This window comes from Rhinoraja longicauda, chromosome 20, assembly GCF_053455715.1.
Source record: "Rhinoraja longicauda isolate Sanriku21f chromosome 20, sRhiLon1.1, whole genome shotgun sequence".
In the NCBI taxonomy this organism is placed as follows: domain Eukaryota; kingdom Metazoa; phylum Chordata; class Chondrichthyes; order Rajiformes; family Arhynchobatidae; genus Rhinoraja; species Rhinoraja longicauda.
The window spans coordinates 37,842,454-37,855,571 of NC_135972.1; the positions used below are offsets into that span (position 1 = coordinate 37,842,454).

Genomic DNA, 13,118 nt, shown 5'->3' on the forward strand with positions numbered 1-13,118 from the left:
CGGCTGAAGAAGGGTCTCGACCCGAAACGTCACCCATTCTTTCTCTCCCGAGATGCTGCCTGACCTGCTGAGTTACTCCAGCATTTTGTGAATAAATACCTTCCATTCTGGGATTATCCCACTTCTTATGTTTTTAGAGATGTTAGATGTCGTAAAATTGCTTCTTAAATTGCTACCTCGTGTTCTCTATATAATGAAACATTAATGGATCCAACTTTTCTGATAATTCAAGGCATGGTGAGAAAGCGAGCTCTGAGGGAGATGTAAAAAGTCCACGAGTCCTAAGGTTGTGTCGGAAGTACTTCCCAAATCCAAGAATTATTTTGCCTGTATGAACAAAAAGTTCTTGGACCCCTTATCCTCCTTGAAGCCATATATGAATATCCCTTTCATTCCTTTCATTGTCACTGTATCAAAACCCAGCAGTACAGTTGAGGAAACCTTTTCCTCATGAATTGGAGACATTAGGAAGGTTTCTCACTGAAGGCACCTCCTTTTCATATTGATCCTCGTATTCAGAAAAATAATGCAAAACACCATAAATAGCTCTGAAAAAATAAATTTTAAGAAATGTTTGTAAATGTAACACATCACTATTATGCTAAGTTATAAGATTGCAACTGAATGTAAATTTCCATCACCAAGACCTCAATGAGTTTGAATTTAAAGATCTTTCAACAAAATTATTCGTTGAGAGCAGTTTCGAGTAATATGTGAAAATTATGTAATACATTTCTAACCTCTATAATTGTTAATTATTCTGTGATATTTAAATGACTTTTATCAATTGTTTATTTCAAAAAGGATGGTTGTACTCCATTGCTGTTAGCAATTACTGCTAAACACCAAGAAATGGCAGAATATATTCTTAAAAAGGGTGCGGATGTGAATGCCACGGACAGAACTGGGAGGTAAGTTTACACATTATAAATCTTATGTTGCTGCATTAAGAAATTGAGAGAAAAATGCATGTTTTTTTTGTTGCGAATTTTACTTTGTTACCTTTGAAATTGAATAGAATGGTATAGAATAGCCTTTATTACCTATAAAACCTATTCAGCACTGGTTTTTGCTTTGATTATACTATTCTTTCTGGTATTTCTCAAAATGCTGGAGTAACTCAGCAGGTCAGGCAGCATCTCAGGGGAGAAGGAATGGGTGATATTTCGGGTCGTGACCCTTCTTCGGACTGATGTCAGGGGGGGTGGGACAAAAGAAGGCGACAGGAGGATAGAGGGAGAACTGGGAAGAGAGACGTACAGGTATGTAGGTTAATTGGCTGGGTAAATGTAAAAATTGTCCCTAGTGTGTGTAGGATAGTGATAATGTACGGGGATCGCTGGGCGGCACGGACTTGGAGGGCCGAAAAGGCCTGTTTCCGGCTGTATATATATGATATGATATGATATGATAGAGGAACTATCTAAAGTTGGAGAAGTCAATGTTCATACCGCTGGGCTGCAAGCTGCCCAAGCGAAAGTGCTGTTCCTCCAATTTTCAGTGGGCCTCACTATGGCACTGGAGGAGGCCCATGACAGAAAGGTCAGACTGGGAGTGGGAGGGGGAGTTGAAGTGCTCAGCCACCGGGAGATCAGGTTGGTTAAGGCGGACTGAGCGAAGGTGTTGAGCGAAACGATTGCCGAGCCTGCATTTGGTTTCGCCGATGTAAAGAAGTTGACATCTAGAGCAGCAGATACAATAGATGTGGTTGGAGGAGGTGCAGGTGAACCTCTGTCTCACCTGGAAAGACTGTTTGGGTCCTTGGATGGAGTTAAGAGGGGAGTAAAGGGACAGGTGTTGCATCTTCTGCGGTTGCTGGGGAAAGTGCCTGGGGATGGGGTGGTTTGGGTAGGAAGGTACGAGTGGACCAGGGAGTTATGGAGGGAACGGTCTCTGCGGAACGCAGAAAGTGGAGGGGATGGGAAGATGTGGCCAGTAGTGGGGTCCCGTTGTAGGTGACGGAAATGTTGGAGGATGATTTGTTGGCTACGCTGGCTGATGGGGTGGAAGATGAGAATGAGGGGTTATCTTTCTGGTTATCAATAAAGGCCCTGTCCCAGTTAGACGTTTTTTAAGGCGACTGCCGGTGACTGGACCCCCCCCCCCCACAACAATGTCTATGACAAACTACACCAGCTATCACCTAGTCGACGTCAAGCTACGGCAAGCTACCGAAAACCGGCAACCCAATCGTCGCAAGTAGAATGTCCACCTACGACCGCACCTACGACAACCTACCAACACAGAGGCGACAACCAAAGTCAACCTACGTCCACCCGCGACAAGCTACGACAAGCTATGAGCCTGAAGACTGCAGACAACTGAAGACAATTCACGTTTCACCCACTTTCCCTATAAAAGGTGGTGTATGGTAGGGTTTCCAATCATTCTACATCATGACTATTTGAAAGTGATGCCATGAGAAACTACGCTGAAATACAATAACTTCATACATCAATTTTCCGTCAAAATGTCAAGAATTTCCTTTATTGATATACAACCAAAATTGTTAAAAAGGTTGATAAGAACATACAACAGTGGATACAAAAATATTGTAATAAACCTCAATAAATTTCAATAAACTTCAAACTTTAAACAGAATACAAGTGCAAAAACATACAAAACCTAACATCATTTATGGACACATTACACTGATAGATGATCAGATCAAGTCCACACTTGGAATTCGCCGAAGTCAGCACCGGCAACAACCTTAATCACCTGGCGACAATCTACTTCACCAGGCGATAACTTACGACAGCGCCCACGTCAGGAGACGGCAAGCTACGCTCATTGGCGTCAAATCAACAGTCGCCGAAAAATGTCATGCCTTCACAAAATCCAGCGACGACCAGAAAAACGCCACGACTCTTTGGAGACGACTCACGACCATGCCCGCGACATCCCGGCAACCGTGCGGCAACAGCCTAGTCGCCTGTAATCGCCGAACTGGGACAGGGCCTTAACACGAGTCCACATGCAAAAGCAGTTGAGAGAAATTACTGGTATTTCATTACTTAAATTCATTCTGATTATTCTACCATATTGGCCTTGATTTTTTAAATGTGTTTCATGCCATTTACTAATGCAACCAGAATTTGTTTTTCATCAATTGATAAAATTAAATCTGGTTTATTCAGTGAGGTTGTCCTTGGTGTTTAATTGTAGGATATTGCCAATCATCAAGAGCAACTAGCTTTTCTGAGTATAATCTTTAATATTGGAAATACCATCACAAAGCAAGGGAATATTTATTTCTGCATTGTATCTGCTAAATGTCTCTTGAGTTAAAAGCATTGAATTTCACAGATTTACATGCATTCAATTGCTGATTAAGGGAAGAATACAAGCCCAAGTGTTAAAAGGAAAGTAATGTTCATTGACATAACAGGTATAACAGGTATAACAGAGCTTTATTTGTCGTTCGGTACCGAAGTACCGAACGAAACTACATAGCAGTCATAGAAAAAAAAAAGAACACAAGACACATAACCCCAACACAAACGTCCATCACAGTGACTCCAAACACCCCTCACTGTGATGGAGGCAACAAAACTTCCCCTCTCTTCCCCACGCCCACGGACAGACAGCTCGTCCCCGACCGACCCGCACAGTCCCCGCACCGGGCGCTGAAACGTCTCGCGGCCGAACCGGGCGATGAAAGGCCCGCGACCAAGCCTTGCGCAGCTAAGTCCCGCAGCCGAGCCGCACCAGCGGTGAAAAGTCCCGCAGCCGAGTTGCACCGGGCGGTGTTAAGCCCCGCAGCCGAGCTGCACCGGGCGGTGTTAAGCCCCGCAGCCGAGCTGCACCGGGCGGTGTTAAGTCCCTCAGCCGAGTTGCACCGGGCGGTGTTAAGTCCCGCAGCCGAGCTGCACCGGGCGGTGTTAAGTCCCGCAGCCGAGTTGCACCGGGCGGTGTTAAGCCCCGCAGCCGAGCTGCACCGGGCGATGTTAAGTCCCGCAGCCGAGTTGCACCGGGCGGTGTTAAGCCCCGCAGTCGAGTTGCACCGGGCGGTGTTAAGCCCCGCAGCCGAGCTGCACCGGGCGGTGTTAAGCCCCGCAGCCGAGCTGCACCGGGCGATGTAAGTCCAGCGGCCAAGCCGCACCGGGATGTAAAGTCCAGCGGCCGAGCCGCACCGGGGGATGTTAGGCCCCGCAGCCGAGCCGCACCCCGCGCCGTGAGGAAGAGAAAAGTTCCCCACACCCACCCACCCCCCACACACCACCACCCCCTCCCACACATACACAACCAAAAAAATATATATAAAAATCATCCCAACACCGACACTCAACAAAAAAAAGACGGACAGACTGCTAGTCAGCCGCTGCCGTTAGGCGCCGCCACGTCAGTAAATTGTAAGATATTTTAATAGACCACTGATTCAATAACTTGAGAAGTGCTGAGGTCTATCAGAGCATTGCCTTTTCTGACCTTTCAAGCATCTTGCATGTAAGGTCTCACTGCAATATTAGACTACACTTTAATTTCTTCAAAGAAAGCAGAAACGTTTACCCGAACATTCTGCAGTTTGGCTGGTAACTCCAGACTTCACTGTCTAAAATGTTGGTTTGATGCCCTTTTAGTGTCTTTTGCTACGTGGGTTAGATTTGCTTGCTTTTGTTGAACAATACTGGTAGATATCACATCCTGTTATCGTGAATTGTTTATTGTTGATTTTTTTTGCTTATGCTTTTTAAAGCCAAATAAAGTCTTAGGGATACAGCATAAAGCCTATTGATCAGTATGAGCACATGCATTAAATAAACTCAATTCATAGTAGACAATATTTGTGCACGATGGGAAAATGCCTGAAAATTTACTGCACCAGCTGGCAGGGGATCAGAATGGGGGAAAAAAATCTTCTTAAATTGTGGATCACATTTTAAGGATATTTAGTTTAGTTTAGTTTGGAGATACAGCGCGGAAACAGGCCCTTTCAGCCCACCGGGTCCGCGCCGACCAGCGATCCTTGCACAATAACATTATCCTACACCCACTAGGGACAATTTTTACATTTACCAAGCCAATTAACTTACATACCTGTACGTCTTTGGAATGTGGGAGGAAACCGAAGATCTCGGAGAAAACGCACGCAGATCACAGGGAGAACGTACAAACTCCATACAGACAGCACCCGTAGTCGGGATCAAACCTGGGTCTCCGGCGCTGCATTCGCTGTAAGGCAGCAACACTACCGCTGCCCAATATTGTTCATTCAAGTTGTATAGATTCTGTGAACAAAATGAGAGTCAGCTGCATATAGCAGCCAAAGAGGAATGGAACATATTTTATTTTATATATAGTCTGTAACCTAAATTTATAACAGGACAATAATTTGTGAATCTTCTTTATTCTACCTCTTGTAGAACTGCCCTGATGATCGCTGCGAGCAATGGACAAATTAACTTGGTTAAGTTACTTTTACATTATGGTATAGATGCATCATTAAAAGAAGATAAAGGATGGACAGCTGAAGATCATGCTCTTATGAATGGCCACCATGCGTAAGGATCTTGGTCTCATTTTTTGAATGTCTTCATGTTGATCTAATGAATTTGGCATTCTCTGGGTTTCTGTGTACCCCTAATGAGTAGATTTGAGATTCTTAATGCCATGCCAAATGCTCTTTCTGCACTTTGAGTGGCATGAACCAGGAATTCCCACCCAATGATGATGTTACTCATTTTCAAGGAGACTTTGAGAAATTTGTCTTCCTGCTGAAAGAACTTGAAGTAGAGTTTCAGTTATTGGCATCAGACTGATGTGGCCTGCCATTTGGGGCCAATTGAGTGTTATGAGAGGGTAGTTACAAAATGCTAGAGAAACTCAGCGGGACAGGCAGAACTCTGGAGAGAAGGAATGGATAACATTTTGGGTCAAGACCCAGAGCTTCAGTTCTGAGAATGTTGGTCCGGGAGAGGAAGCTGATGTTGATTTGGTGGTGGATTTGGAAGATTGTGACTGTGTTGGGGTATCTCTCCCTAACATTAAGATGTCTGCTATCCAGACATGTTGCAGAAGTATATCAAAGGGCAGGGATATTGGCTGATTGGTGGATCAGGATCCTTGACGATAGTGAATTTCATCACCAATATTTACCTTCATTGAGAGATGATTTCCAAGATATTTATAGGATTCCAGAGTCTCGTCATGAACCGTTATTGCCATTGGACAGTATTGTATACTAGGGCAGGTTTGTAGAGTACTTTTATTTTCCAGATGTGATGCCGGAGGCCCATTTTATATGTTTCCGAATGATGAAATGTCCGTTTACTGCAGTTTAGTGATTCAAATCGGTATTCTTGGTCTAGAGTAGATCTTGCATTGGTTGAATAGTTTTTCATTTGTCTTCTGGATTAGCTCCACTCTAATGGTAAACCTGCTGCAATATTACGGTGAGAAATGCTACAATCTAATTTCATTGTGCTACCAATAATATTTTGATAGCTTGTATAATTAAAGTATATATTTTATAATAAAGCAGATAGATCACTAAATTAAATGCTCAGTTTATGTTAGTACTTAATATTATTGAACCAAAGTCATTGCAGTCTGGAGCAAAATGAACCTATGGAAGGTCACACTAAGTACCTTGGAGCAGGTTATTAGTTAGTAATTGGAGATAGTGCCGTCAACGTCATCTTCCATTATTTCGATGATGATTAAGTATGGATTGATGTATGACAGGATAAGTGGATTTTTCCTTTTTGTATTGGATTGGATGCCCCTGAGTAAATGTTTGGAACATAAACCTTCAACTTCACATGGATATTATATGGGTCCCATATATTTTTCCTCTGTTCAATTTGTTTAGCCACTTCATGAGTGAAACAAGTTGATTGGCTACATCTGCAATGTGATGTCTTCGGAAGGAATGTTCAGTAGATCACATTGCCACGACTGGCTGAAGATGGTCTTTGCACTTGTTCGTTGGGCTTTACCATTTTTGAATGATTATGTTATGACATTTTCTCTTCCTGTTTAACGATCATTTACCATTCATTGTCTATATGCTATATCTGTAGGGTTTTGTTTTGATCAACTGGTTTTAGGAATTATTAGCTCAGTAGCATGTTCCTTCTATTACTTAATATGCATGTTGTCTAGTGGTTGAATATATTCTAGATTGGAACATCCTTTTTAGATAAATATATAGTTCAGCTCTTCATCTTTTTATCCAAAGTTGGTCGCTGAGTTTAATAATATTTGAGTGATATGTTAGGTCAATAGGTTAGGGATTGTGATGAAATATGCCCCTGTTGCAGCTGCTGATTTATTTTTTTGCAGGAGTCATTCAAAATACTGACTGTATTCGACTAAATCAGGAGAAACAGTTTCCACATCGGAAAGGGATGGTAAAGAGAGAACTCAGATTTAAGATAATTAGCTAAAGAACCAGAAGTGAGTTGAGGTTTTATGATCTGAATACATTAACTGGAATGATAGTTGAAGCATGACAATTGATAGATTCAACAGTGATTTTTATGTGTGGGATGGATAAATATTTTGATGGAGGGTATTGGTTTCAGGGTAGGGTACAGGAAATAGTTTAAGAAAATAACTGCAGATGCTGGTACGAATCGATTTATTCACAAAATGCTGGAGTAACTCAGCAGGTCAGGCAGCATCTCGGGAGAGAAGGAATGGGTGATGTTTCGGGTCGAGACCCTTCTTCAGACTGAAATAGTTTGTTACTTGAGAAAAAGCTGGTGAAGAATGATTGGTTAAATGACTGTCTTCTGTGCTGCATAATTTGTTTCATTGATTTCGGAATGAAGCAGCTGAACATTTCCAATTGTTTCTCTATACCTTTTTGATTTATTTTTTGAAAACCAATGTTAAAAAACTATGTTAAAAAAGGAGGAAATTGTCCAAAAATATTTCTTCCACTTTGGGCAAAACTTATGCGCAATATATTTCTTCTGATTTGTACAGTTGTTCTCATCTAATCATTGAGCATAATACAAAAAAGAGACTTCAATCACCGCGTTATGGACCAAGAAAGATAAATGGGGTGCCCAATACGCCGGATGATGCTGCTAAAGTAAACTTTGGATTTGGAGGACCAGCCATAGATAAAGAATGTAAGTTTAAGGGAAAATGTAGATATAATATTGAAATGTTTTGAACACATTTCTGCACTGTGTGATGAGATATTTTTGTTTTCTGTAAATTTCAAAGTGTATAAGCGCACGGCAGTTTTAAATCCAATTTGAAAACCTTTTTTACAAAAGAATGTTAATCAAATTGTGTGAAAGCAGCTGCTGATGTTTACTTGAATGATTTAATGAAAGAACTGGATAAAGAACTTTGTGGAAAATATTTTGTTTCCGAGTATTTGAGTGCAATCAGTGATTTTCTTTTCTGAGACCATCCTTCCATTCAGCGACTCAAACTTTTTTAGAGTTGTGTGGGAGAAGGAGAGTATTGTGGGGTTGAGGGGGATAGTGTGGATCAGAAAATTATGAATTATGCAGTGAGGGTGTAGAAAGTGGGTCAGAGCAAGGGGGTGAGCAGGAGAGGCAGGAGGAGACAAAGGAGATGAGGATAGTAAGGGAATGAGAGAGAGATATACCAGTTCTCTCATCTCATGCCTCCACATCCCTTTTTGTTGCCAACCATTATATTATCCTCAAACAAAAAGTGCTGGAGTAACTCAACGTTTCAGGCAGGTCCTAGCCTCGCATCCCATCACCAACACACCCAGCCTAAAGAAGGGTCCCGACCCGAAAGGACACCTATCCATGTTCTCCAGGGATGCTCCCTGATCTGCTGAGTTACACCAGCACTTTGTGTCCTTTTTTTTGTGATCCAGCATGTACAGTTTCTTTTTCTATCCACCACTAAACTTGGACGAAGCTCACCTTTCCGAATCCTTGCTACTCTACCTCTTACAAATCTAATCCAAAAGAACAAGCTTTTGGTCAACTTGACTAATTCTTTTGCCAAGGGTTGGTGGATTGCACTTGTTAACTTTTATTTTATTATGAAAAGCTTGATCAAAGTGATATAGTTTGCAGATTAAGGCTAGGAAGTGATTTAGGATGCTGGGGTTTTAAAGCCAGAGTTTGGTATGAGGGATTCAAATGTTACGGTTGGCAGAATCGATATTTTGGAAGCAGACTGAACTGGTGATTGGATGTGAGGCTAGGTTGGGCTGATGTGGGGTCATGGTTAGAGAAGTTGGGACTCCGTGGGTAGATTTATGGGCAAGTACTAAGATTTTAAATGTGGCCATCTAAAGAATGGGGATTATTTATTGTTTGAAAGTAGAAATGTAGAGAAAATCAGAACCTTATGATTCTGTGATTAAAATGTACTTAGTTGCATAAATATAAAGTGCCGTGTTTACTTCTATAGATTTAGTGGCATTTTCAATTTAATTTATGAGAAGACTACTTTTGCATAATTTTGATATTTTCTGCTTATTGTGGTGTGTTAAATGCGAGGTATGCGAAAGAAAGGTAGGAGAAGCCTTCATATAGAGATGAGAATCTATGGAAATAAGTAATCGGAAGGACAGTGCATTGTTGAAAGATGAATGTCCTCTAAATTAACGAAAGTTAGATTTTTTAGATGAGTTATTTCAGAAAATTGCTCTCATATTCTGTGTCAAGATTATCAGGAGCTGTTATTTTATTGCTATAATATGGTCTTTTATTCCTTCTTCAGAAGCAACAAGGTTGTCGTTTGCCATTAGTTATGACAGTATCTTGAATTCTTAATGCATATCTATTTGTTTTTTTTGCATCCTTATCTTTATTGCTGTGAGGTGATTGAAGCTGCTACCGAGGCAATAGTAAACAGAATTCCTTGTGCAGAAAACTGCAATAATAGTCTTTGCAGAGTACATTTAATATCTTGATCAAACAAATAATAGTAGTATAGTCAGACAGTCTTGCAGAAGCATATAATTTAGTTAGTGCCAGCACATTGAGTTTGAAAGACTTGTCCTTGTTCTGTATTATGGGGTTGGAAGCTCTGCAGATGCTTCTTCAACAGCCACATTTACCAGGCTTCTTTGACATATTGCTGCATATTGCCGACAACATTATGCCAGCTATTTGCCATATACTTTAGAAGAGTTTGTGCAAAATATGTGTATGTCTCATCTGGGAATAACTGTGCATTGTTCCCTGAAGGTGGAATCTCATGTGGATAGGGTGGTGAAGAAGGCGTTTGGTATGCTTGCCTTTATAAATCAGAGCATCGAGTATAGAAGTTGGGATGTAATGTTGAAATTGTACAGGGCATTGGTGAGGCCAAATCTGGAGTATGGTGTGCAGTTCTGGTCGCCAAATTATAGGAAGGATATCGACAAAATGGAGAGGGTACAGAGGAGATTTACTAGAATGTTGCCTGGGTTTCAGCACTTAGGCTACCGAGAGAGGTTGAACAGGTTGGGTCTTTATTCTTTGGAGCGTAGAAGGTTGAGGGGGGACTTGATAGAGGTTTTTAAAATTTTGAGAGGGACGGACAGAGTTGACGTGGGTAGGCTTTTCCCTTTGAGAGTGGGGAAGATTCCAACAAGGGGACATAGCTTCAGAATTGAGGGACAAAGGTTTAGGGGTAACATGAGGGGGAACTTCTTTACTCAGAGGGTTGTGGCTGTATGGAATGGGCTTCCGGTGGAAGTGGTGGAGGCTGGCTCGATTTTATTATTTAAGAGTAAATTGGATAGGTATATGGATAGGAGGGGATTGGAGGGTTATGGTCTGAGTGCAGGTAGATGAGACTAGGTCAGGGAGAATGGTCGGCGTGGACTGGTAGGGCCGGACAGGCCTGTTTCCATGCTGTAGTTGTTATATGTTACGTTATATATGTTGACTAGGAGCCACTCAAATTTCTTACTTCAATATTCGCACAGCCTAGAAAAAACTTTTAGATTGTTTTCTCCTGTCTGCAAATTTCTCCTGTCATTTTGTTTGTTTAGAGTTTGCTGTTTTATCTGTTTTGTTTCTTTTCCTTTGTTTCTGATTTTATTTCATCTGTTTCTCATGCCCATTCCTATGGACATAGAATATCAGGAGTCTCCTGAACTGGAGTCAAGAGCAAGTGATTCTGACGAAGGTAGTATTGAGAATCATAACTTTCTGGCAAAAGGTACACAAACATAATCCATGTGACATCTACATTTTCTCTCTTTCACACTACAAAATAGGATTTTCTAACATGTACATATATTATAAAAATATATTAATTCCTCCAGTAAAAATCTAATCTGTAAATGTTAGATAACTACTGTATGTCATAGATTATATAATAGTTTCAGAACATTTCAAATTTTGACCATTCGATTAATTTTAAACATTCATTAAAATCTATATTTTATCCTGTTTGCTCAGAGTTGCCATTTTTTATTTAAAGCTTTAGCCAGTTTGTACTCTCTTTTGCTTTTTGTTACTTGTGTTAAACATTTACTTCTATTTAGGAATGGAGATGGGAATGGTGTCCTGTTTGCCATCCTATTGAACAAGAGAATATCTCTACATTTGTGATATTTTTTCATATATCTTCTGCCCGTGAACATAAACTTACACATACATTTGATTTATTTTATTAAATATAGATCTTAAAAGTATATGTTGCTCATTGGTCCAGAATTTGTAGTTTGTGCCACTTGGTGCTATTAAGAAAAATATTACACAACTTTTACACACCCTCTGTTAATAACCTGCTGCAAAGTGCCAGATTCTGTCATTTCACAATGGCAGGACCTTCCACTTGCAGGTTCATTAAAGTGATGGAACGGAAGGGTGCTGATAGTGCAAAGTATATGCCTTAACAAACACTTCACACCAATGGTTGTCAGGTAGTTAAGCCCACTAAAATTGAATGAATGTCAAAACACAGTGTAACTCTGAAGAGAACGGTAGCGCAGCGGTAGAGTTGCTGCTTTACAGCGAATGCAGCGTCGGAGACTCAGGTTCGATCCTGACTACGGGTGCTGCACTGTAAGGAGTTTGTACGTTCTCCCCGTGACCTGCGTGGGTTTTCTCCGAGATCTTCGGTTTCCTCCCACACTCCAAAGACGTACAGGTATGTAGGTTAATTGGCTGGGTAAAATGTAAAAATTGTCCCTAGTGGGTGTAGGATAGTGTTAATGTGCGGGGATCGCTGGGCGGCACGGACTTGGAGGGCCGAAAAGGCCTGTTTCCGGCTGTATATATATGATATGATATGATATAAAATCATGCTACACAAATGAATAAAACAGTTGAAATGTATTCATTTAAAATCTGCTGAAATGCTCAACATCTAAACAAACCCAGCAATTAGATTCCAAACAACACAAACAATGTAAAGGAAGGTAGACACAAAAAGCTGGAGTAACTCAACGGGTCAGGCAGCATCTTGGGAGAGAAGGAATGGGTGACGTTTCGGGTCGAGACCCTTCTTCAGACTCCAGCTTTTTGTGTCTACCTTCGATTTAGACCAGCATCTACATGTTTTTTTTCCAACAAACAATGTAATCCCTTACAATTGTTCCTGTTCATTGAAATCAATGGAAAAGATCACTCCGAGGTAGTGGTTTCTCTAAAGATAGACAGAAGAAGCTGGAGTATCTCATTGGGTCTGGCAGCATCCCTGGAGAAAGGGAGTAGGTGACGCTTCCTGTCGAGACCTTTATTCAGACTGGTTGTATCTCTAATGTGAGTACAGTAGGTAGTGGAGTAGGAGGGCAGGAGAATGTGAGTACAGTAAATGCTCGTTTTAACGGACCCATTTACAGTGGATTTTGGACATAGTGGATGGACCTGTTGATGCCACTTTGAAAATTTTACATTGCCTATGAATCCAAATCTGTCCATCCTTCATATCCTTCAGAATCGTGCCTGTGTTGCCTCTCCTCATTCTTTATGCCAAAACATAATCATATATATTATCTGCCATTTGCCCACCCTTTCTATAGGTGCTCACTTACTGTTATTGCCGTCTTCCCCACTGTTTCTCACAATTCATTGTTTTGCAACATCTGTAAATGTTGTAACTTCAACCAGCACAACTATATGCTTCTCATAATATTTTGTATTAAAAAAGTACTCCTTGCACAGAACCTGAGAACATCACTCCAATATGTAACAAAAGCCATTCATCAAATTACTTAGCTTTTCTTC

General features: G+C 41.1%; 1 protein-coding gene across 4 annotated transcripts in view; it reads left to right on the top strand.

Annotated features, from left to right (window-relative positions):
• Positions 1–13,118, top strand: part of ankrd26 (ankyrin repeat domain 26) — a 120,880-nt gene that overhangs the window by 9,428 nt on the left and 98,334 nt on the right. For all 4 annotated transcript variants that reach the window (XM_078417422.1, XM_078417424.1, XM_078417423.1 and 1 more), the window contains exons 5-7: positions 805–911; positions 5,367–5,504; positions 7,936–8,084. In XM_078417422.1, the coding sequence (XP_078273548.1) occupies positions 805–911; positions 5,367–5,504; positions 7,936–8,084 (394 nt within the window). The remainder of the gene's footprint in view (positions 1–804; positions 912–5,366; positions 5,505–7,935; positions 8,085–13,118) is intronic.